Source organism: Sparus aurata, chromosome 24 (genome assembly GCF_900880675.1).
Source record: "Sparus aurata chromosome 24, fSpaAur1.1, whole genome shotgun sequence".
Lineage (NCBI taxonomy): Eukaryota > Metazoa > Chordata > Actinopteri > Spariformes > Sparidae > Sparus > Sparus aurata.
Genome location: NC_044210.1, coordinates 2,635,394 through 2,662,008, shown reverse-complemented (window position 1 = coordinate 2,662,008; position 26,615 = coordinate 2,635,394). Strand labels below are relative to the sequence as shown.

Genomic DNA, 26,615 nt, shown 5'->3' with positions numbered 1-26,615 from the left:
CTATTTTGATAAATGAGGCCCCATTGCTTAACAGTCATGTCTTGCCAATAAACAGCATGTTGTAATGTGTGTCGACAGATCAGCCAACATTTCACCGTTGCCTAAATAAACAGGATTAACGAGAACTTTGCTGCTGGACACTAGGCTGTTTTTTTGTTTTTAAAAAGTTGTTTTTACAGTGCAGGGGTCTCACTTACCATCCGGCTCGATTATGATCTTAAAGGGATGGGTCTTCCGATGTGAGGTTGCATGAGGTACTTATCCGTGTATTATCTGCAGTAGATGGCGGTCAGCTCTCCACCTGTGTGGGGGACCAATAAAGGAAAATAACAGTACAGACAACCAGGATGACAAAATAATTGAGATTGTAAACATGTATGACAAATATGTATCCGGGAGGATGTCAAGCAACTTACCATCAAATGTATCATGAGCCACTTTGACCTGACCCTCTTGGAAGGGGCAGAGCCACAAACACACAAGAGGCAAAGTCCGGGGACACCAAACAAACCAACATATAAAGAGAGACTGAGACAACAGGACAAAGAACCAGACCCACAACATCTGGAACCGACAACCAGGTAAGAGAGCGAGACAGGTCCAGGGATTGGTCCAGCACAGAGAAGCCTGAGCGAAAAGAGAGAACAGAGAGATAACTCCTAGGGAGCAGTAGTGTCTTTCAGTAAGTTTACAGTGTTCTCTGCAGAGGAAACCTTCATATATTTATCTTTTTGAAATCTCAAACCGAGATGTTCCTCGTTATAATTCGGTTTTAGGCTAGTGTCAGCAGCATCAGGCCAGCTGTAGAGATCGCAGGGTTTAATGATCCTGAATATGCCTAAAGTAAGTTGAAAGATTTCAACTCTAGAGCTGGATTTCCGACAGACCAAATACACTGTGTGCTACAGAAAGTTAGCATGAGCGAATTAGCTAACTGATCGATGTGTGTAGTACACCTTTATACATTTTTCTCCAAATGAAAAGTTAGATGCCATTGTTTGTCTTATTTTCGTAGCATGCTAGCTGAAACACCTGGCAGTTCAACTTTCTCACTTATATGCATCGATGCATCATTGGTCCTGTTTTTGTGTCGATGGTGCTCCATGCATATTTAAAACAGAGATAAAATCAGGCAAAGTTCCCGACACCTTCCTATACTAAATATTCCTCCACATACCAGTACTTCAAAATCTGCTAGTTTGAAAATCTGCTCAAGTTCAAGACATTTCCACTTAATAGGACCCCCAATAACGTTACCTCATATGTAGCTACTGCCATCTATTAGAACTTGGGCATTGGTACAAACTTGTGAGTGCTGTATCGTAGGCAACTGGACTTGTTTTAAGTTTCTTGAACACGTCTCACCTCTCACCCAAGAGGCTTACTCAGTTCTAACTAACTGAAGGGGAGTTGCAGGCTTTTAATCTCTGCGTGGGAGTGTCCTTACAGACTCATTAAGAGCCGAAGAAGCCTCTTGGACGAGAGGTGGAACGTCTTCAAGAAACTGAAACAGGTCCAGTTGCCTAAGATACAGCACTTAGAATTACCATGACCTGGATGACTGAGAATTATCAACATATTACTACAAACTACAGATGGCTGAGATGTTTAAACACATCCACTCACAATCAGATAATAATACTGCTTCTTTCCCCAGGGTGGGAGACTGAACTCCTCCATTAATTAACCTAACTGGGTAGTAGCTTAAACCTTTTTAAGGGTCACCCTCATCTCTTCACTTGATCTTTTCTAGTTTTGCAGTGGAATGATTGTGGTGTACATACAGTAGACTTTCCACAAACTCAAACTAAATGATGTATATTTGCAGCGTCTTTTACAGTGATCGACTCTCGAAGAGGAGACAAAAATGAAAGCCTTCCATAGTGCCATCGTCCTCTTGATCATCTGCTTCAGCTGTGGTATGTCTGCTTTGTACACTGGCTTAATTTGTTTTGGACCTTTTTATGGCTCAAAGGCATGAGGTTTTTTTTTACAAGCCTCAAGAACCAATTATCTCAAGTCTGACATTGATCCATCATGATGGCACATAAACCAGTATCAGCAATTTCTTCACACTAAATACATAAATTGTTATTGCCTTCCAAAACTATGACTTTCACAAATAAGCACAAGTTAGCATCACCTTTGTTCCCTCAACCAAGAGGCTAAAGCCATCACCACGATGTGTCTAACTACTCATGTACAATACACACCTTTCCATAAATTGATCAATCTACAGGTTGCTAGGTTAGAGTAAGAAAGTTTGAATTTACAGTCTGTTTGTAAAGACTAGTGAGTAGATGAGTCCCAACCTCTTCAGTTTTATTTAACCACTTGTTCAAATTGCCTTTTTTTTTAAGTCACGTTTAAAACACCATTTAATTGCAACTGAGGGTCTCTATAGTTAAGGTTTGGTTTATTTAGGATGCTAACCTGAGTAAGAATATGTTAAGATAGAGATTGTGGTTAAAAGAACCCAACATTGCCTGTTGGTAGTAGACAGGAAGTAAATAGTGGTAAAGTCATCCCACCCATCCATCCTCACCAGCTGCCCTTCCTGAGAGGTTTTGTGGCTCTGTAACAATGCCACACTACTTTCACCTTTGTTTTTGACATCAGTTATCTGTCCCAAACCCACAAAAGAACGTATGTCAGGAAAATGCAAACATTGGTCATCCAAAGTGTTTAAATGATTTACTAGCAATGCTGCCATTTTCCTGGTGAACACAGTCAGCACCATTCAAGATAAAAAATGCATTTAAAATCTGGCTCTTCGTTTTCCATAATGGTAAATGTGTAACTGCTGTATCAATATGTATATATACATGCTATATGTATTTGTTTTTCAGCAGAGGCTCTGAAGTGCAACAGCTGTTACCGTAGAGGGTGCAGCACCAGAGAGGAAACCTGCTGGCGGAGCAATGACGTCTGCGCCACTATCATCTGTCCAGCTCCGTGTATGTGACAAAGCCTTTTTGCAATGATGTCTGGGCACTAGTCAGGCTAGCTGCTTCCTCATTTGTAATCTTTACGGAGATGCCCTGACTCCAGACCTGTGTTTATCACACCAACGTGAGACTGATGTCAGTCCTCTCGTCACACTCCCAGAAAGAAAGACAAATAAGCGCATTTACCGAAATTCTGAACTAATTCTTAAAAATAATTTGAAAATGTGTTTTCAGTAATCATTTAAATCCAAGTAATCTTTACCTTATTCCATTTATAGTGCCTTCTTGAAAATGATTGCCCTGTCCAGCATAAACTAGCTCAACGGTACCTCAGCATAAAAGGAAATTAGGAGGCTTGACATACTTGTGTAGTGTCATGTAATGCAACATGTGTGCCAAGTGTTTTTTTTTTCTTTTTTCTTAATTTTCACATTGTTCTTCTGTTCTCTGCAGACAACAAATATGTCGAGAGGTGCATGATGAGATCAGATAGAGGTTACTATCTGCTCATGGGCTGTTCGGTTGACACGTGTCAACACAGAGACCTGTGCAATGACGGATTGTGATCTGATAGGTGCTGGTCTCAACCTTCTGAAGACGGAACTCAATTATAGACTAATTGGAAATCGTATACCATGCCTGGCCTTTCAATTTGATAAAAAAAAAAAAAAAAAGAAACTACACAAAGAATTGCAACACAAACAAACAAACAAAATAAATCACATCAAAGACAACTCAGACCATTTGTGGTGTTTTATTGAAAAGACACTGTCCAAGTTTTATGTGAATGGCATCACAGTTTGGTAGTCTGCAGCCTGTATTTACATAGCTACTACGCAGTGGTGTTAGAAATACTTTAACTCACCAATGATGTAATGCTACGTAAATATAGTGCATGCAAGTAAGGCCATGCATTCAAAGTTATAGCATGGTATATCTTTAGCTTACCATATCATTTCTGAAACTAAAGAGTCACTGCTAACTCTATCTAATCAACGTGGTGGAGTACAAAGTGCAATATTTCCCCTGAAATATAGTGAGGTCTAAAGTAGTAATGTATTCGGCCACTTTATTCTATTCATTTTGTTTTGCCATATGACATAAGCAGATACAGACATCTAATTGTCATCTTGTATCCTGAAGCAAGCGTCTGGGTCAAACGTTAGCCCTGCTCCTATTTTTAACCCTCCAAAGCCTCAGCCTCAGCTCACCTCACTCTGTTTCCCAACCAAGTTTAAGATAAGAAGTTGAAAAATATGTAAGTTTATCTCTGAACATGCAATACCGCATGAGAAATGAAACAGAAACAGAGATTCTGAGCTGGTGGACAGAAGTCTACACCAGTTCCTCTTTTCCTTCTGATCTGCACACAGCAACATTTCTTCACCATGCTACAGACGAGATGGCCACGGTTTAGAGAAACAATGTGGTTCATGTTTACACTTCACAAGAACTATCTCAAAGTCCAGTTCAGACTAAAATGAAAGACCTCTTATCTTTTCAGATAGAATAGACAAAGACTCTCTCAGGTGATCAGCCAGTCAGTGATTACGACATTCCTTGTAGATTCCTCTTTTGCGCCACAGCTGGAAATTCTGTTATTTTGCAGTCAGTGGCGACCAATCACAGCCTTCAGAACAGACGGAGCAGGTCTTGTGTTTGATTGCACAACCATTTTAAAACAAAGAGTCGAGTGTGAAAGCAGAAGTTTGCTGGTGGATAAAAGGACACACGCTTGTGTCGGAATCACAGTTGAGCGCAAAGGTAAGAACCAAACCCCATCATATGTTTTTTAACCTTTATTCATTAGACTAATGCTCTCCTTTTCCAAGAACCGGATTATCAATTGCATACTTTGTGATGTTATGACTATATTGTTAACCTTACTTTCTTTACAAAGGCTGTCTTAATATTTTGTACAGTTATTTCAAGCCCTGAAGGTGCAGCTACAGCAGCTGATTATTAAACCAGTCATGCTGATAAAAAGGGTCTTCGAGTGGGCAAGTTTAAACCTGATGGTTTCTTCCTTACTAGTATACAAAGGTTGTAGGATGCTCGGATTTCAGATGGTGCAACCCAGCCGCCAGAATAAATGTCAGCCAAGTATGTTTCTTCAAAACCACGGATTAGTTCAAACTGGACATTTCTTTAGGTCGAATTCTTTCTTTCTCTCTTCCGTCACACAACCCTGTGCTTATGCTCTTGTTAGGTTCAGGCACAACAAAAACACTTGGTTAGGGTTAGGGAAACATCACAGTTTGGCTCAAAGTACATGTAATGGTCGCCATGCTCGCGGATGGAGATGGCCTGACTTCCTGGGAAAAATGGCTGTCGGACTGTGCTGACCAGAAAATAGAAAACACGTGTTCGTTGTGTTCTATTCCTATGACCCCTTGCTGTCTTGTGAATAATTAGTGTAGTAAAGGTGGCTTGCAGCACTGCAGTGCACTGTAGAAGAGGTCAGGCAGGATTTTCAGACAAACATTGTTTTTTAACGTGTTGCCTATCCTGATTCCTGTCTATACAATAGTCAATATTACATTTGTCAAGGACTTTAAGTGGGAGATTTATCCACATTTGGTGCTCTGTTGAATAATGCTGGCAGCAGGATGATGTATGCTGGATTTGTCATAATGCATTTGGATGGTTTTTACCCAAATATGACTGAATACTGTTGCTTTTGCAGCGTAAGTGAGCAATCTAAGCTGAGGAGTTAATGCATCCCTAAACACTGGGAATCACTGTACAGATTGTACAGCTCACTGAGGAAATGTGTCGCCAGCTAACAAAACACATAAATGATGATCATATTTGACTGCTTGCACTGCTTTTATAATCATTGTTTTTTTTATATTTTTACAGAAAGATCCAAATTCTTCTCAGAAAATGAGAGCTGCAGTGTGTGCCGTCCTTCTCATGCTGACCCTGTGTCCAGGTACGTGTGTTTTTATTCTTTTCATATACAATACAAGCCAAGAGACGCACACAGATGAAATGATTTAGTAAAAGGGCTATTTCACTCTTTTAAATCCAGTGATTGCAACCAGCTTGCGTCCAGCCGTGCTGGCTAAAGCATATCTGTCCAGCTAATGACAAAATGCAAACATAATTGTTGGGAAAATAACATTTGGACACACAAAAAAGCCTAATTGTGAAAAAAACCCAACATTTTTTTAATGATGTGCTTAAAAGCTGTACATTATCTGTACATTATAATACTTATGAATCAGTTACTTTCCTGAGTATAATAGCACCCATGTAAAATAAATATAGCAGTCTTGTTTACTGGGTAGGGAGGACTATTTGATGTGTTTTTGGCAATATCAAATTAAAAACAAGTTGGCTGCATTAAATGAATACATTTAATTATCATAAAATAATTTCCCAGTCTGGGATCAATACAGTAATTATATTCTATTTAACTTATATAATGGGATAACAGGAGCCTGTCCTCCAACACCTGCCCTGTCCTGGCTGCAGGTGTCACTGTTCAAACATTTTAATCAGAACTTATTTGAAGCATTTCTTCATTTACATTTGTTTGGATATCCTCTCAAAAATAGAGAAAGAACAAACTCTCCTGCCTCCATGAACCAGCCTACAGACAACCTCTTCTTTTCATTATTTATTTCCATCCACTATCTTCTTTGCCTCGGTACGTTCCACAGGTGTGTGTTTTAATTTGTGATGATTTCCTAGGTGGTAATATGTGTGTGCGTTTGTGTGTGTATGTGTGTGTGTGCTGTTCCTAGGCGAGGCACTGAAGTGTAACTTCTGTTTCTCGAAGGGGAGCAGCCTCTGCGTGCCAACCGGCACCCAGACCTGTTCAGGATCAGCTAACGCGTGTGGTGCCGTCGTTTTAACAGGCGCGCTGAGTAAGTCCTCCTGTGGATGCAGACTTTAGAAAATGTGAATCTGTCCTTTAATCCAGCCATGGCACCGTGTGATAAAAACAGGGAACAAAACAAAATATAAAATGATCATGTAACCCCTCGCGCTGAGTTTGAATAATCCCTTTTGTCTTCCTCTAGGCAATTCCTTCCGTCAGTGCATGAACATGGCGGTGTGTCAGGGCTTCCAGCAAACACCTGGCGCGTTTGCGACATGCTGCAGCACTGACCTCTGCAACTGAGCGTCTTCACCTTACCCTCACCCTCGGGCCTTATGATCACAGATGTCTACTGTTCTGGGTGTTTTCATTGCTGTTGCGCTGCTATCATGTAAATCGAAGTGTTGGATTGCTTTGAATGGATTTAAAAACACAATTGGCATTTGCACTCAGCTATGATCTCACAGCCACAACCACCTTCTGACACAAGATGGCAGTAGGGCACTGTGGAGAACATTCACAAGAAACATTCACTGTGGCCGCTGCTGCATGTGTGTGTGTGTGTGTGTGTTTTTAAAGAGCATTATTAAAAGACAAATAATGAAATTGAGTGACATTTTCATATCTCTCTTACTCATATGATGAATTTGAATTACAAGTGGCGAGGCTTATCATTTATGAAAGACAAGTCATTTCACCTACAGTTTAATAATGGATTATCTATTGAGCAGAACGTATGCAAATTCGCCACATTTTTTCCGTCACAGGTAAAGATCAGCAGAAATAGAGATAGATGTGTTCTCCTTTGTGTGGGCCTCGGCTCTCAGCCTGCACGCCTCGCCAGCTGACGGCTTGGCTTGTCACTTGTGAAAGAAATCAAGGATCCAGAGGCTATTGTACATTATTCAGTATGTAAACGAGATACAGTTCCTGCCAGACGTGCAGAACTTGTAGAAAGTCAGTAAAAGGGTCACACTGTGTCTTTAAGCAACGCTAAACTTTTCATTAACACATGGATATAAGTGAAAACTTTTGAGTACGAAAGGACTTAGATCAGTAAGACAATATGTTAACAACTATTTATTTAGATAATTTCTTCATTTGTGGGTTGAAAGAGATAGTGATCCATGTGAAGTCATATCGCATTGGAAGGTGAAACGTGGTCTGTACCATGACGTGGTTTCAACGCATGTCATTTATTTAGTTTTAAATGTCATAAACATAAAACTAGATAGTCTGTGTACTGCTGACAAGAAGTTTCCAGGATATCACCATGTTTATACAAATAAGAAAAATAAGACATTGCGCTTACAGCATTACATCTTTGATGATTTCTAGGGCAAACTTCACACGCTGAGGAAATGAGGTTTCACCCATTCCTGACACTGTGGCTGTAGTGGCTAAATAGGTGCTTGGTTGCCAGTTAGAAGACTGACAGTTTGAGTGCTGTCCATGTCATTTAGTGCCTAAAGTACAAAAACCACATGGCACACTAACTATTATTCGCCATACGTATTATTATGGATTCTTCCATATGTAGCAATTCACCAAACCTTTCTCGCAAACAAAAAAAAAAAGCCCACCTCCTCTTGGGGCCTTGTTGCCTCACCATATCTTAACACAGAAAAGTGATTAAAAGTTTAATGCATCACCAGAGTAGAGACTTTACTGGCCTAAATGGTCAATTTCATAGGTTGGAAATTAGTTTTGGGTAATTTTCTGTCTGTTTTGGATTTCAAAATGGGTGTGTAGTGCAGAAGGTCCATAATAATGTGGTGATGTTGTCACCGTCTTCTTAATCTTGATTATCATCCCACAGTTTTCAATTTTTCAAGTAATAATCACACTAGCAGTAGCTTTTATGTTGGCCCCAAGGATGTAACTATGGAATTAAATTGATTTATACTCTTGGCTGTATAAGCTTCCAAGCGGCAAGAGCACCTCAAATCCTCTCATAAGCTCCGATGTTAATATTGAGCCAAAAAATTCTGGCGGCAAGCAGCCAGGTGTCCCCCCCCGCTATCAAAACATTCGCACACCAGGTTAATTCTCCAGGCGGTGCTCTGAACCAAGGCACTGGCTTCAATCTGGATTTGGTCCCCAGGCGCTATAGCTGCTCACTGCTCCCGCAGGATGGGTTAAATGCAGAGTCCCTCTTCCATCATTGTGTGATATGTGATCAAATAGAAGAACTACCAGCTATAACAACTACTATGACAGCTTTTGATACCACTTCCATTAAAACTACTTCCACTACTTGCCTACCTCTACCTCTACTACTACTTCTACTCTTGCTTTTACCAATACTTTAGGTTCACTGCTCACTGAATTGATCGAGGAGCATGCTAGGCCAGAACGGGGAGCGCAATGCAGAAAACCCCCCAGGTATAGGAGGAAGTTAAGCAAGCCAACAAATGCAGTCTTTTTTTTATTGTGACTCTAAACTAGAAAGCTGGGTGATGGGGCGGTGGCGAGGAGGGAGTCATGTTTCTGCTTGGTTTGTGACTGATTGGTCAGCTCACAATCCAATCGGCCGACTGACAGCTGATTACAGCTGGGGCGTTTGATTCAGTCTTGAACAAATGCAAAGCTTCATGAAAGGAAGGAAGGGAATGAAATCCTAAAAACGTCTAGATTTACTGTAACCCTAACCCAAAAGCCCAACCCTAACCCTAAATTCTACATAGAAAAAAGGGAAGAGGACTGAAATCTGACGGACATTTACTGAAATTGATGTCTGGATTGACTTTAATCCCAACCACAACCCTAATCCTAAATTCTACATAGAAAAAAGGGAAGAGGACTGAAATCTGACGGACATTTACTGAAATTGATGTCTGGATTGACTTTAATCCCAACCACAACCCTAATCCTAAATTGTATATGAGAATGATGTTGACATTTTAACTCTGCAAAATTCAAAAAAGAAGGAAGGTAAATGAAAGACATACAGGCATTTCCTTTTACTGGTACCTAGATGTACTCTCACCCCAACCCTTAAGCCCACCAGTAACCCTAACCCTCTATCTGAACATGATATTGATGTTTTAACTCAGCTATACTCGATGCGAAGGACATTTTAAATGCCCCCTCTGGTCAAAATATGTTTATCATATTTGTCCTACAGTTGAATGTATGAGCTTCATGGTGCAGAATGATGTATGCACAAGAATTTGAACACCAGAAGGCTGTTTTCACATTCACATTTTCACTATGCTCACTGAAGATCTGATTCTAAGAGGCGTGATTTGTCACCAAGAGTTTGGAGGCAAGTCCTGGTCCAATATTCAGCATAGACAAGTGGTGACGCAGAAACTTCACATACACTGCTAATGGACAATGGACACACCTAGTGACTGTATCCATGCTGCATTTTTATATGTTTTCATATGACATTTCATGTCATATTGTCCCTGTTGTTAAGTTATGGCTGTTTTAGGACAGACAGGTTTTTTATGAACATGCTACCGGGAGAGACTGTGGGCTCAGATGCAGCAGACTAAGTGTGCTGGTTGTCCTTGCTAGGTGAGTATTAGTATTCATAAGTCGACTTATGTAAAAGAAGAAGGGAATACATTTTTAATATTATATGTCTTCTTCAAAATGATTTTATTTTCATATAAGGCAGATATTGTTTTTGATGTATTATCACACCAAGGTTAACTTTAAAAAGGGATTATAAAAGAGTAGACACAATCACTCCCTCAGCGTTCATTCAATCCACATTGAATTTTAACATTTGAACCTTTCAAACAACAAAATCATAAACCTAGATTCTGTTGCTTCACTGCCTATTTCTGCTAAAATGTTTTCAGAAACAGTTTTTGGGTTCACTGTTTAGCTACAATAGAGAAAGTTTGTGAACTGTACTGTTCCTGTATTGTGAAAACAGAAGCTGACTAAACTACAACCTATGATGTTTTCAGAAAATGTTTGTTTGGTGCAGCGCAGTGCATTCTGGATCTTGTTTGTCTTCTACCTTTTTAAGCAAAAGGAAATACCACAGCCACTTTCCTCTGTTTTCTCTGGTCATGTGGCACCAATTTGAAATAGAGTTTTCTTCTGCATAGACCAACAGTTTGATGCAAGGGCCACCTCTCCAGAAGAGAAAGACTTCCTTGGTGTAGCTTTTTTTATTTCAATCAACAGAAAAAAGACCCTTTAATGTCAACATGAAACAGGTCTCTTTAAAACCAACTAAATTAATAACAAATATAATATATTTGTTTGCAGAGAATTTTTGTCCCCTCTAACTCAGTATATAAAGTAAACGCTCCTTTGCCAGCAGCTGCAGCCTCCAGTCTGTGTGCATAGGACTTTATCAGCTTTGCACATCTGGACATTGCTTTTTTTCTTCTTCCTCTTTTCATTGCAAAACAGCTCTGTCAGGTTACATGGGGATTATGAGTGAGGAGCCTTTTTCATGTCCCGCCACAAATTCTGGATGGGCCTGAAATCTGGACTTGTACTCAGCCACCTCATTTACTATATATCATTGAGGGTAGGTTAGATAACCGAAACTCCTCTCAGTATAATGCAATACAGTTAAACAGAAGCAGAAACACAAACTACATCTTCTAAATTGATCAAAAAGTGGAATCATTACCTCTTTCTAACCTTCATGATGGTTGGATTTATTTCAGGACTGTTACATCTGTAGAAAATCATCCACAAGGCCACATAGATGCTATATCGCTAAAGCTAAATGCTTTTCTGTCATGCTGATGATGATAGGTGTTTTCTTGAGATATCATGTACCTCTAGTTGGATACAGTTCATGATGACAATGATGTACTCCCAATAAACAGCCCCTGGGCCTGTCGTTCAAAGCTAACCCAGAAGCACAAAACACACAACACCAGAGCCAGAGAACAGAGCTGCTGCGGCAGCAGCCTCATTCAGCGGTTAACCCACTTAGCACAAAGCACATACCGACAGCAGTACGGAATAACTGTCATCCCGGGTAGTCTTTTCAGACGGAGGTACGCCTGTGTTTATATAATTGTGTCAGTTAAGAGTCAGATCATCAGGCAGTGCATTTTCATGTGTTTCTGACGGAAGCCTAGAGGAAGGAGGTGGGATTTTTCCATTGGATACTTTCCAAACTTTCTGGTGCTGGTTTCTACAATATTACCAACCCCAGCATTAATAAAGTGGCAAATGGTAATGCATTTTAAAGGTATTTGTGTTATACCAAAAGATAGCTAAACAATTAATAGGGAAAAATGGGAAAAAATGGGGAAGGTTTTAATTTGAAATGAATTTTAATCATGGGTTAATCCAGCTTTATCAGGCAGAAAAGGATACTGAGGGAAAAACAAATGAAACAGACGTTTGCAGATATTTGTATAATGCGTTGAACTTTGCAGAAATGTTTGTTCAAATGTTTTCTCACTATGTTAATACGAATAATATCACCTCTGTGACATTCACTATATTTACTGTTGCAAATTAGTAGTGCAGAAATGTCACTCTAAAAGACAGGGTTTGTCAAGGGGGTGCACAGCTTTTGCAATTTCTTATTTAGCTGCCGTAACAACAGATCATCTGTTAATCAATAATAATATGTAAAATATGTTTGACATTTTTCCATTAGGAAAATAAGTCAATTACTGACTTGATTCATTTTATTGACGCAAAATCAGAGTATGCTACATAAGGAGTTAAAGAACATATGAAGCTCCAGTCTGTCATATTCAACAACTGGCATCAAATAAGTACACAAGTATTTGTAATTTGGAAGATGATGCATTTGTGCCCATTTCCGGTTGTTGGTATATGCATCTTAATACAATTTGATACATTTAGAAGTCTTAACAGTAATTAAAATGACTGCCTTCTATGAGAAGTGACTGGAGCAGAAGGACTGGAGGTATTCAGTTGGGTCCGGGGGGCTCTTCTTGATAGAATGGGAGAAGAGCTTAGATATCCAGAAGCAGCCTGTGACAGACCAACCTCTCATTTGGAGTGAAAGGATCTTGTTGAGGGTGGTTGAAGCATCTGATCACACCACCTCTCTGTGGAGGTATTCAGGGCACGTTCCGGTGGGGAGGAGACCCCGGGGCAGAGCTGGAGGGAGTACACATCCCATCTGACCTGTGAACGCCTCAGGACTAAGGACAAGTTTGTTTTTTTTAACAGTGTGGAAATACTTTACTGACATTTAAGGTGGAAATAAACTGATGTTAGAGCAAAACTATTTCTTTCAACCAAAGAACTATGAACAACTTACCTGTAATTTCCTACTGAATCATGACCTGAAGCTGTTTCCTCACGTGCAACCATCTAAACAGATTATCCTGTGATTGTATAATATATAAACAATCTTCCATCAGATCTGTTGCTGGTGAGAAACCCCCAGAATGTGGACTCGCCTCCTCTCCCCCACACTCAGTAAAACCACAGGGGATGAGCAACCTCCTCTATTAAGAGGTGTATCCCATTAAGTGGGGTTCCCTTCTGTAACAAGTGCCTGGGAGCAGTGTGGAAACACCATTCAGCTGTCTGTGTGGAGCCCCGGAGGACCCCACAACGAAAAACCGGGATTCCAGCACACATGCCGAGAGGAAGACACGTGCATACGTATGAGCATCGGCTGAAGCAATGGAAAACACGTGGGGGGAAATCCACAACAGACTTGAATTCCTGTGGATTTTTAGGCAGATCCCAAAACAGATATTCGCCTGGGCTGATTCTTATCTGATATTCATGTGTCATTTAAAAAGAGACTAAAAACTGGTCTTAATTTAATAGCTCCGTCTATCATTTCAGTCATTTACAATAACATTGCACTCACTCACTCAAGTTAAATATTATATTATGAAGCTAAAGAGTTTCATATTGTACATTGTACACTCTTCTGTATGTTTTATATATTATTGTTATTGTTTCCCATATTTTTTTACTTTGTTTCTAGTATTTAACTGTTGAACGGCATTCAGAGTGGAGGGCAAATAAAGAATTTTATTGTAAAGGAAACTTGTTTCTTCAGCTGTGCATATGGCAATAGATTGACACTCCAGCAATGTGTTAGGAGGCTGACCCCTGCCCCACAAAAGAGGTGAAAACCACAGAGGAGTTGGTTGGATCATGAATAAATCCCTTTTAGCTGTATTTGTAAGTATTACAATATATTTCCCATTTTCATGTCTAGAAGAATTTCTTTCCAACACAATTTCTGAATTTGAATTGGATTGTGTCAAGCATCTATGAATGAATGCTAGCTAGAGCCCTACCTTATTCATTCATTCATTCTGGTATTGGTGGCACAGGATCTCCATTATGGAATGTAGAACAAGATGATGTGAAATGTTTTTCTATTCAACTTTTTGCAAAGTGAGAACACGGTTGACATATTTAGATAACTGGGTGGTGTATGCCTTTAATGTTGCCATGGCAGTAACACATCTGCCTACCTCTTTGGCGTGTTGGTAGTGTCTTTGTTATAGTTATGAACAGAATGGTTTCACCGCAGGCCTTTTCTCCATTTCATCTTGTCTTGATTGAAAAGGATCCAAAACAGCATTTGCACCATCAGTGAGAGCAATGAGGAGGGTGTCTACATGTCAGAGTGTCAGTGTAGGAGCACTATTAAGCAAATGGTACATGACTATCCTCGTGCTGTTCACAGTGGTGTATGGGACATTTTGATGCATTCTGAATGTATGAGCTACACTTGAGACAAAACTCCACATGGACTCTTCTTTTAGTTATGCAAGGAAAATACATGTTTGTCTGTTGCTGTCATCAGTGAGACCCACATTCAATTTGAATAATGTAATAGTCTTCATTTTTTCACAGTCTTATTGATGTGGTGATTTGCTCTAAAAACTTGTTTGATGTCACTTTTCATGGAACTTTTTAAAATCTTTTTTTTTTTCTTCTTTTTAAATGAATGGTGATCTTAATCTATTGTGGTCATTCTGAACATGTTTCCCCCCAAATTTGATTTTTAAGCAATATCTCATGGTTTAATAAAACAATATATATAAAAAAGACCCAAATGCAGGACTAACAGAAAGTTAGAAAATGTCCCTAAATCCAACCAAAAAAAAAAAAAAAGCAGGCAAAAAAACAACAACAAGAAGATTCCAAGAAAACTTTATACAAATAAGAAAGAAGAAAAAAAAACACATGAGAAAACATAAACAGCCCAATCTGACCAATCACAGCTCTCGTCTGATTAAATGTGCTAGAACAGGAGTGATAAATAGCATTCTCCCATAGGTGTTAGGTGTTTAGTTGGGTTGAGCTCTGGTCACTGTCAAGGTTCAAAAGTATAATTTTTTTATTCATGTCAGAGTAAATGTAAAGAGTAGCAACAAGATACTGATGATAATATGGTCGGCATCTTTACATTAAAAGTTCGACATCAGATAAACACTGTGATCCACTGTGACTGCATGTAAGCACCTAGCATCACTGACGTAAACACAGAGTCCTCTCCACGTCCTGCTGAAGTCTGTCGTCTCAGAACATGCTTCGTAGCTTGATCTGGGATGTTGTGGTGGAGACTGGGGATCTCCAGTGAAGTGGGCACAGCAGTCATGGATTTCCCCTTGCTTTGCCAGCCTGACCCCCAGTTGTCCATTTCATTTAATAGTTTGCTAATCATTTCAGTCATTTTATTTTCACAGATGGGACACTTGATCTGCAGTCAGGGGCTATGGTAAGATCATTGCAGATTATTCTCACTGGTGATTCCTCAGACTGGCATGGAAGAGTCTGGATTTGTTATGTTTTTACAACCATTTACTTCAGGTTTTTCCCTCCCTGAATTAGTTACTGTGAATAAAAAGGAGCCTCAATCAAAGCGAAGCTTTCATCAGATGTTCAAGCAGGAAGTTGTACAACGCCAACAAAGGACTTTCAACCCCAAAGAAATCTTTGAACCTTGCAGATAGATTGGGAAATAAAAGCGGACAAAGGCTCATTACTAAATAGGCAGAGACGTGAGTATTAGAGTAACTTAAAGGTTTTATTTTAAACAATAATCAAAATCAGTATAGAGGTTGGAAATGCTGAGGGGAAAAAGGGTCAGTGAGCAAATGAAACTGTAAAATGTCTGTTGCTTCCTAACTTTCCCCTTCCAACAGTTAGCCATCACCAGTGTCAAGGGTCTGTCAGTTGGTCCCAGGGGAGATCTCTGATTGGCTAATATTTACAGTGCTCTCTTGGACAGATCCATCCAATTAACACCAAAGTTTTTTTTTCTCAATCAAATAAAGACTCTGCATTCATGTTTACTTGTCTCTTTCCTGGTTGAACTGTTTTTGACATTATGGAAAAAAGGCCAATATTAGCCCCAGCAAACTGCCATACACAGCTGCACACACGATGAGTCAATTACACTGTCATAGTTTGTTGTTTTTATTTGCGAAACGGTAAGTCACGCCCGCAGCGGGGAGCTCCCAGGGATTTCCTTCTTCCTGTTGTGGGTGGACCACCAGAGCATCAGCTCCACACAGATCTGGAGACACTCACTTCGCTCGCTGCATATTTCAGGGATACCCCAAGCAGACGCAAAGCAAAACAGAGAGCACTGCAGGGATTTTAGTTGTGGGCTCCTTGTTAGTTCCTCCAGTGAGTAAACTGAGAAGGATTCAGTCAGTTGGGTCAAAACACGTTCGCAATTGGGTCCAATTCTATTGGATTCTGAGAACACCTTATTGCCTTCTAGTACATGAGACGGACCATGTAGCGGTGTAATGAACCTGACTCTGAATCAGAGAGGTAAAAACTCTCAGCTGCAAAGGCTCATTAGGCCAAAGACACAGTACTATAAAACCTGAGAGAGAGCACAACAAGTATGAGTGTGTGTGTTTATGAATGCGATGCGGCTGGGAAAAATAGGCATCTCGTTAACACCGCAGGATGCTCCTGCAGCACAAGCGGGGCCCCTTGTGCCAGGCATGAGAGAACCAACAACCCGAGGAGGATCTCTTCAGAGTTTCCGACACGTCATGTTTTCTCCTGTCCCTGGGCAAGGAAAGCAGCGGTGCCCTTCCTGCTTATGCGAGATATGTTTGTGGTTACTTTAATAGAGGAGTCCATAAAAAGCTGTTGTTTTGCAGCTACTAGTGAACACTACAGCTGGAATTCCCTGGAAAATACATCGCCTGTATCCTCCTGAAATGAGTTGTGCTAAAAAGAGAACACTCTCACTCTACTGGAAAAAAGTTCCACCTGTCTCTTTAAAACAACTCAATTCGCCCACATAAACTTCTCCTTAAAGGAAATCAAAACCACTGGATAGATGCTATAAATCTTATGAACTATTAAAACATAACAAGTATTGCTTATACCATGGAAGCACATTCAGAATATGCTCACAGTTGATGTCACATCATTCCAGTTTCCTTGTGATGGCAGGTTGTACTTCCATTATGGGCTCCTAAACATTCCTAATGAATGTTTCAGGATGGATGAAGAAAGAAAAAAAAAAGGTGATATTTACAAATCATATTCAAACAAAGATCACTCTACAAATCTTCCCAGTGAACATTTCCCTGTTGAAAATATGTTTATGAAATGGCTCGGGTCAGCGCAGAAAAGATGTTCAAAACTAGTTTTTTCACCGACTTTTTGAAGCCGTTGATGAAATTCATGGACCTTATTACACCGGGATTTTGCAATACAGCCTTCAAAGGATGAATTGGTGGCAAAACCCTTTGCACATTGCAGAGGATGAAAAATGTCTCTTATTTCAAATCCTGCAATAGAGACACCTGTCAGGGGTCAGGGATCAGCCACAACCCTTCCATGTACTTCTACTTCACATTTATTTCAGCGTGTGTACTAAAGTACAGCTCAGCCCCCTTGTTACTGTCTAACTCAGACAGCCAGAGAGAGTAGCTTTCTGTATTTCACGTCGGAAGCCGCCTCGGGACCGACACAGTTTTGTGTAATGTTATCTGAATGGATGTTTGTGCCGGAATGGGAAAAAATAGCCTCTGTGTTGAGTTCAAATCATCGTCTCGGGAATAACAAAACCCAGGACACAAAGCCCCATCACAGACAGTAGGTCCATCACTTATGATCAGTTACCTTTCAATATCACTCACACTTATTTCTACACTAGATCTTTCCTAAAAAGAGAAAGCACGATTTCAGTTGACGTGTCCAGCCTGGCCCATCACGTTGCATTAGGTTTGGGTTGGGTTCAAATGTGAGGACACAGAACAGTAAAGATGGGCAGTATGGGTACAGCGTCTTATATCTATTGTGCATCAATATCAAGATTCCCTCTGCCCAACCCAATCACCAGAATACATGTTGGCAATATGCATTGACTGGCTTGGCAGCTGTCCTACAGTTGTAGCTCCAACACCATCACCTCCACCTCACGATACGAAAGTCAGGCCCTAAACATGTCTGCTTCACCTCTGACAGAAGAAGCCCTGGTTGATGGTGCACGCGTTGTGAAATCACTAAGGCAAAGTTAGCAGATTTTGCGTCAATTAAGGCCCGCAAATTGATGATTAGCCAGTGAAAATGAGCTTGGTTTGGGTTATTTAACTGACTCATAACCGGTCTTCTCATCCACATTACCATACAGAGAGCACCGTTTGCAGATTGAATCCTTTACTCACTAACTTCCTGTTTCCGTTCTCTGCACTTGGGTCCCGACAAAAACTCTCATTGTAACAAGAGTACTGTATATGTAGGGGCCATTTTGAGCAACATACTTTTGTTACATTCACTTACTTCATAAATACACTGTACAAAGAACAAAAAAGCAACGTTATGCAGAAATTGGCACTTTGTGTAATTTGGCGCCCCCCACAGACAAGTGGCGGAGACACCATCCACCCTGTTACAAGACTCTCTGCCATCAAAATGCTTTTGAAGCTGTTGTTTTAAGGTTAAAAAGTGACAAAATGTTGCTGTAAAGTGCCCTTAATGAATTCATGCTTATGGTACCAAAAAGGTTTCTAGTCCTGCCTTGAAGTAAGAGTATTCATGGTAAAAAGTACCCAAAAGTTCATTTATTAATTTGGTAAAAGAGAAAGCCAGTCAGACGAATAGTACTTCAGTGATCTGATATCAGAAGTATCAAAGGTTCAGGTAAAAGTGTACATGTTTACATGTAATATGCTGTATACAATAAATTCGTCAATTACCAGTCTGGCAGATTATTAGATCTGATATTCAGCATTTTTCTGATCATCCTGTTTTTTTCTTTTTTTTTTCTGTCTTTATTTGATGATCAAACTGATAAATTCAATTGAAACTGGGCTGCTTTGACTCTGAGCAAACATTCCTCTCGGTCATTGATTTTTCCTTTCCATGTATCGAGAGTTTAAGCTGCACAAGCTGTGAGTTCAGTGAACTGACAGCTCCGCCGACTGGATTTAAAACCTCTCAGCATCCTGACCCTGCCTGTGTGTGGACGCCTAGATTTCCTCTAGCTCCTCCCTTGGCTATAATAGTTCTTGTTAAAGTGGACTTCCATCAGTTTACTCCCCCACCGCATCCCCTTGTTTTCACAGCCCCTCTCTCCTGAACGACGGGGGAAGAAACGATGCTGGCCACGAGCAGCGGTGTCATGACGAGCCTGTCTCTGTGGATTATCGTCCTCTCCGGCTGCGGTGTGTGCTCCAGGAGGCAGCACGGTGATGCTGATGGTGGTGATGATGAGGAGACCTGGTCGGAGACGGTCTCCAGGGCGAGGTGCGCGTCGCGGTGCCTCAGCCTGCACAGCGTGGCGGCGCTGTCCACACCGCAGCAGGTAAGGAGCCGCTCACTCACACACACATGTGGTGACGCTTTCTAATGTATTTAACTTTTAACTTTCTTCAGAGCCATAAAAAATGATAAAAAGCAGCACATTTGAGGGCCAAGTGTGACGTTTATGAATACAAAGTACATGCAAGTGTTTTTTTTTTCTCTTTTAAACTTTTTGGCTGCTATATTAGTTTCGGTTCTTTTTTGTGTGTGGTAATGGTAGTACAGTATTATGCAGCTTTTTTGTGTTGTCACGTTATTTCCAGGCCTCACTCTAAACTTTCATTTCACCTGACCGCCTCTCCACACTGCCAGATATACTTAATACAATAATTTGGTTGTCTAAATAGTTTTAAATAGATTAAATATCTAGTTTAACTACTGGCAACAACTTAACAAATACACATGTGTAACTTTTTCAGGTGGAATTCCAACATGGGATTTCATGTCTTAACTGTTTGCACACCTGAAATGATTCTCACTCACTCACTCACGTGTTTCATACAGAGTACATGTCCTTGTTAAGACTTTTTGAGTGACCACAGCAGCCCGTGAGATTTGTTATCCTGATTATATTGTTCAGAGAGCCCTCCTCTCGGACACAATGCTCCAGGCTTTGGAGTGATGGGGACAGCATCCCTGTGCGCTCACTTAGACCGATGATAACTGCACAGAATGATGTGTCCAGTCCGCCAAAAAAAAGAGAGAAAGAAATCAGACTAATTCATGACTGCCTCAGTGGGGCTGTCATGATAATCTTTAGCTTTTAGCTCCACTGACTGCTGTAAGGACTACACCTCAGACGTGCAGTATCTAATGCAGTCAGTCAGTGATGGTTCTGTGCAGCATTGATCTCGGATCACTGACTGCTGTAGTGTGAAACGCTTCTCACGTTGCCCTCATGGACGGGGATGGGATGGGTTCGGGGTGTATCCAGGTCAGCCAATGACTCTGATCCTCCCTCCAACCCTCTGACTGATGGGATAGGGTCAGTGTTGATTTCCAGTTGTCCCTCCCACCCTCCATCCTACCACAGATAATCTGTCAGCATGAGCAGCACGCCTGTGATGCTGCTATATTAATTTGCCATGTTGTAAAAAAAAGTATTTTAACAAATGCCATATGATTCCTGATTGGAACAGGGTTTAAGAGACCATGTGAAGCCAGTTTTAAGTACTTTAGTCAATGAAAACTGAGAAAATGTCATTTTTTCATGACAAAACTACACAAAATTAAAAGTAAACTGTAATAATGATGACATAAATTGAAATATTTTTCTGACCCACAGGCATCTGTTGGATCACACACTGTAGTCCAGCCCCAGGGCCCTGATTACAACACTATCCTCTGCTGCTCATAAACACCTGCCATTCAGAGGAGCGTTTACTCTTGCAATCAGCCCCCTAGTGATCAGAGTGAGTGAATCAGATCCTCCTCTGCAGGGAGAGGACAGGTAGCTGCGGTGATGTCAGATGTGCGAGACTGACAGAGCGCTTCTGCTCCATCACCGGAAGTTTAAATAATAACTGTATTTACTGAGGAGAGTCAAGTCTGTTGGATCGCCGCAGAGCGAAGTGAAATGGACACTGTTTGCGCTCTCCTTATTACAGCAACGGTTTGGACGAGTAAATGGTGCCTTTTCCGCAATATCTTGGATAGACGAGCATGACATGACACCTGTAACCGTCATCTGTAGTCATGTAGTCAGGGAGGCTGCGTGCAAAAGTTTTGATCTCTTTCCTTCACCAACAGTTTCACCTTCGCCCACTCCACTCTGTGATTGCCCAGATGTCTGGAGGTGAGAAGGTGAACAGGGTTTGCACTCCCTCAAACTCCGTCCATATATTTTGCCGACGCTCGCCCAATCCCAATACATCCCCTTACCCTACCACTCTGTCATGTGCGTTCACGTCTGATGGTAGGGTGTTTTGAGTTTTGTTGGGATAGAAGGGTCGGGTGATGTGTCAGGCTACACGGCCCTGCAGAGATTTTTCTGTAACACACTTGATTAGATAGACTACAAAGGAATCTACCAGGAATGTGTGCCTGCATGTGTTGTCGACGCAGCTCTTTACTGGATGAGGCTGCAATACTGTAATAGTTGAGCATTGACATGTGAAAGCAGAGTTGCTGCAATGTATGACTTGATGGCAGATGTACTGTACCATCTGCGCATGCGTTTTGCAATTTCCCCTGAAAAAACTATAGTTTTTACGTCAGGATGGCCGAGCGGTCTAAGGCGCTGCGTTCAGGTCGCAGTCTCCCCTGGAGGCGTGGGTTCGAATCCCACTTCTGACATCTAGGGTTTCTCACTGGAATGGTTTCTTCCAACAAAAAAAACAAGGCGCTATCATGCATTTCCCACAGCTGCTGCTGACTGTGACCATTAAGCCAACCAAGTAACGTTAGCGTTTTCTGTGGAACTGGAACTTCTTTGTTATACACGAGGAAGACAGAAAATCAGATTGCATAGCAGTCCATGGGTGCTCTTCAGAGGTTCCATGGTGTAATGGTTAGCACTCTGGACTCTGAATCCAGTGATCCGAGTTCAAATCTCGGTGGGACCTGGTTTTGACTGTTACAGGGCTTGGTGGGCATTCAGGCTGTAAGCGAGGTTGTTCCAGTTATTTAAGTCCTGATACGACCAGGTGTTCTCTGTCTTCCAATCAACCCCAGAGATGTTAGATTCCATATATGATAGTGGATGAAGGAGTTGTATATTTTTTGCACATCATATTTAACCCATTTCTTTTCTGGTGTAGTTTTTCTTTTTTTTTTTTTTACCATAGAATCTACTGCCATTTTTTACAATGTATTAAAGAAAAATGTAAAACATTCCAAAGTTAATATGAGTGTTATAAGATGCCACTGCCGTTTCAATGTACTGTGGCACGTTTTTTGACAACAAACAATAATGTCCAGTTCGCTGATGCCTCGCTACTTAATTAGCTCGCTAAAGTCACTTCGTTATTGCTGATTTGTACAGGGCAGTCCCGCATTTTGGTGTATTTCTATGTTGGGTGGGGAAAAAAGTATGCACGGTTATTCCAGTTTGTGCAGTTATTCCATGCCTCTCCTCTCTGTGTCTGCTGTTTTTCATGCCACTTTTAGAGTAGTTATAAACAGTTAAAAAGGGATTACTAGTCATTATCAATTGGCGACTGATCAGCCCCAGCGGCCATATATCATTACCACTGCTGGGGGCTGCCTGGTCAGACACTATATTTTCTGAGCAGCTCCACTGAAGCATAGTGAAATGATTTTCTGTGCAGCTCAGTTAGTCTCGAAGGAATTCAGAGAGCAGAGCACCCCTTCACTTTGCTAATATCCAACCCCAGAGGAGACAATTTAACTGAGCCCTCCATCAATAACGCTCTATTTACTTATCGACGGGACAAATGTCAGTGTTTGAAAGGCCACACGCTCACGACTCTGTCAGAAAACCACCAACACTACAACCGTCTGCAATCCCAAGGTGCTTCAGTCTGAATGATGATTTCTGTTTTATATTCAAAATGCTGACCAAATGTTAAGTCTGACAAGAAAAATAAATTACATAATAAAAGAGAATTTTCAGTGACAGTTGAAAAATGAGAGATTTGTAGATTTGGCACAATGTACTGACAATACAGCCAACCTTCAGAGGCAGTTCAGGGCTGGTGGAGGGACGTTTGAAGTCATTTGTAAGAAATGGCCAGAAATCCAAGGGAGCTCCTGAACAATAGGGGGCAGCGTAACTTCTTACCATAACCCACTACTCTCTGCATTGCTTTCTTTGTCTGTATTGACAAGCTGCTCCTAGCAAGAAGCTCAGTTGGCCTTGGAGCTAAGTGGCCCTATTGATGAGATAATGAGAGACGGCCCTATCTAGTAAACACATTAGATAAAGTATGAGTCTGATGATGTTATATGAACGCAACTTAGTTTTGCACAGTTGTCTTTTCAGCTCCACATTCCTTTTTTTAAACACATCCATAAGTCAGCGTTTATGCACTCAGACATGAGCGCCAACACACCTGATTCAAATAACCGAGCTCATCATCACGCTCCTGATAGCGACCCATTCATTTGAATCAGGTGTGTGAGGCCAGGGAAACGTCCGAAGCATGCTGTGCAGGGAGCCCCTCGGAACACCACTTACAACACTGCACTGGTACCCAACAGATGCACCATATCCTCCTGTTTGAGTAGCATTTGCTAAAAAACTACTGTTACCAGCTGCATTAGGAAAGTAGTGGGCCTTTTCTGTATTTGCACTGAGAGTCGGGACAGACCAACACATTGTTGTTTTGTGTATTTTTGTCACAATGAGAACCTAAATGCAGACACAGATGCAGGTAATGATGCAGTAAGAAAGTTGTATATTCATACTGAGAATTGAGGAGGCGAGGAGAAGATGGTAGAAAGGTGCTGAGCTGGGAATGTGCAGGCAGATAAGGCGATCCCGAGGCACATGGGAAAATGATGTTAAACACAGGTGACCGAACATGAGGAAAATCAGTAAATGGTATAAATAAAGAGCCGGCGCAGCAACTACAACGGCAGGAAAAACATGGAGAAACACACCGAAACCCAACATATCTACGTCGTATGACTTCTGAAGAAAAGTCTAGGTTAACCACTGATTTTTTGTTGTTTGTCCCTGGACTTTGGGAAAGGCTCTTTTTCCACAGTGTAATTGCGGTCTCATCAGCGATAATTGTTTGGACCTGCCGTGTTTGGTCACAATGTTATCAGCCCTGTTAATCATTTGGAAAAAAAAAAAAAAAATTGCCATTAACCTTCTCTCTGAAGTGCATTCTTTACATTTCTGGAGGTATTTCTTCATCAGAACTCGTGCAACGTAGATATTTTAAGTTTTAATGTGTTTCTCCATGCATCACCCATTGACCTTTAATACGGCTGAGACCACAGTCTGGCACCAAAGCAAGATTCGGTGACATAATGACCCTCCCTTGTGTTTAAGGTTCCCTGGGAGAAACAGTCCTTCAAGCAAACACAAAGAATCACACTAGAGAAATAATGGCGGCAGAGGTGCAGAAAGTCAATCATTTTTTTCATAGATTTGTACTGCTCAGGTCAGATATACACTGTAGTGTGTTTATTTAACACCTTAACAAATCCAAGACATTAGAAAAAAGGAGTGCTGATCAGATACCAGGCTGCCTCTCAAGTCACATTGAAAAAAAAAACACCCATCTATTATAGCACTGCCTCATGTGACTTGACAAGTGATCTGGATCTGCACTCATTATTTTTCAGCAAATGGCCTCGGGCTCACAGCAGGAAGCCGTGAAGGACATCAAGTTAGGTTTTCCTCCAACAAACTGGAGGAAAAAAACAGTCATTTGTCTACATAGTGAAAAAACAACAGTTTGCGCCGTGAACTCTGGAGCTCTGTGATGTTCTCCTGACAAACGGTGATTACATGGCGTGCCTCGGAGCTTTGACAGCACCGTGATTAGGGCATTAAAATATATTCCTCTGCACTTAATTCAGTTAGACCGATTTTATTCATTTGTCTTCTTTGCTTCTCTTACAGAATAATGGATCCTTGGGCTGGTGTCATAATCACAAACAGTGCGCAAAGGTAGGTAACCTGTGCATGAACTCTCACACAGTAGAGCCAGTGGGGATTATTTGTGATGTTCATTAAGGAATACCTCTCTTAAAGGGTGACGTCACCAATTTTACACAATAAAGTGTGTTTAGAGGTGTTCGGGGAGTTATACTGCATATTTGAAAAAAAGTATAAAGCCCCAGAGGAAACTGCGCGGTATCTGGTAAATTGCCGCCACTGGTGTCAAAGATGGTTAGTTAGGTTGCATTGTGGGTAATGCAGGCGCCAGGTTTTGAAAAGCGGACCCTCTGGTGTATTATTGCACCCCTGCAGCACCGTTGGACTCATTATGGACGGAGATTAAAATCGATGCAGCAGAAACAGAGATATTTTTTTTTAATTCCACTCATTCTTCTTCCTTTTTCAAAAACTGGTACTTCTAAAAAAAATCTATATATGTTTTTTAATTGTGTTGGTCATTTTATTGTTTTTGGATCCAATATTAAAACGTACAAAAAATAAGTTATTATAAAGGTTGCAGCACCCCAGGGAGACACATGGGACTTTCCAGTGTAATAAATCACTCTGCCTTTGCGTGTGTGCACATTGTGTGAACCTGTTGGCAGGCGCGTGTTCCCCCTTTTTAGTATGTGTGCATGTTTGTTTGGCGATAAATCACACCGCATGCAGACCAGTGACAGCGTGCTGTATATGTGTGTGCATGTACTGTATGTCCTGATGCATGCTGCTGTGCTGTAGTGGTTATTACCCATTTCCCAGCTCCACCATTCATCACCCAGCCTGCCTGTTTGTTCTCTGATGTCCCATAAATCTCCGCTTTCCCGCTCATACATCAACACTCATGAAGGGGGCACACAGTAATAGACGGAATACACACTTGCAGCGCTCCCACCTATGATATAATGTTCATATTATAAAACGTCGCGCATCTTTCATGAAATCACGCTCGCATGATTGTATTTCACATCCGCTTGTGTGACTGCTTAGCCTCAGTGTTTCTTTTTTCTTTTTTTTGATATTTAAAAGCCCCCATGAGGAATATCGTCTCCTTGTCGAGCCATGGAGATATTAACAGGCCTTAGCAGCCTCTCACTTTGGTAACCATGCGATCCCGGTGATGGGTAATTGTGATGACACGTTAGCGCATTAGACGTCTCCCCGGCTGCATTATTAAGCGCTTCTGCAGTGAGTTATCCGGCCCGCTTTTAATGAACGATCACAGGGAGAAAATGTTTTCATTGCACCGTGAATTAGTTCATGATATAAAGAGCTGCTTCAGTCTATTACCTGCGGTGTGCATCGTCTGCAGTGCTTTTTATCAGTAGATGTGCCTTTGATTGGTGTTTCAGTGGAGTTTCGTACTCGATCCTCCCTGAGGATATGTGAATATAGAAATGTGAATGAATAAAATGGTTGTAATATTTTTATTAAGTGTGAAGCCTCGGGTCTTAAGCATCGGTCCCCGCTGACTTCACATATGCATCTCCTCCCTTGTGATCAATACAGATGCAACAAGAAAAATGGGGGGGGG

At 41.1% G+C, this 26,615-nt stretch overlaps 1 protein-coding gene, 1 long non-coding RNA gene and 2 other non-coding genes across 6 annotated transcripts in view; all 4 read left to right on the top strand.

The window, feature by feature from the left end:
- The first annotated feature begins 511 nt into the window (after positions 1–511).
- On the top strand, positions 512–7,387 carry LOC115576781 (uncharacterized). Its single transcript, XR_003982942.1, has 7 exons — positions 512–581; positions 1,829–1,919; positions 2,850–2,957; positions 3,402–4,712; positions 5,811–5,883; positions 6,736–6,823; positions 6,980–7,387. It is a non-coding gene; the product is annotated as an uncharacterized LOC115576781 (long non-coding RNA).
- An 11,714-nt stretch (positions 7,388–19,101) lies between these two features.
- The window catches only part of anos1a (anosmin 1a), a 28,651-nt gene continuing 21,137 nt past the window's right edge, over positions 19,102–26,615 (top strand). For 2 of the 3 annotated variants that reach the window (XM_030409327.1, XM_030409326.1), the window contains exons 1-2: positions 19,102–19,507; positions 25,046–25,093. In XM_030409327.1, coding sequence (XP_030265187.1) covers positions 19,301–19,507; positions 25,046–25,093 — 255 coding nt within the window. In that variant the 5' untranslated portion in view covers positions 19,102–19,300. Of the gene's footprint in view, positions 19,508–23,676; positions 23,841–25,045; positions 25,094–26,615 lie in introns of those variants that run through there. The other variant, XM_030409328.1, reaches the window with a different exon arrangement.
- On the top strand, positions 21,719–21,801 carry trnal-cag (transfer RNA leucine (anticodon CAG)). Its single transcript has one exon. It is a non-coding gene; the product is annotated as a tRNA-Leu (tRNA).
- On the top strand, positions 21,999–22,070 carry trnaq-cug (transfer RNA glutamine (anticodon CUG)). The gene has a single exon. It is a non-coding gene; the product is annotated as a tRNA-Gln (tRNA).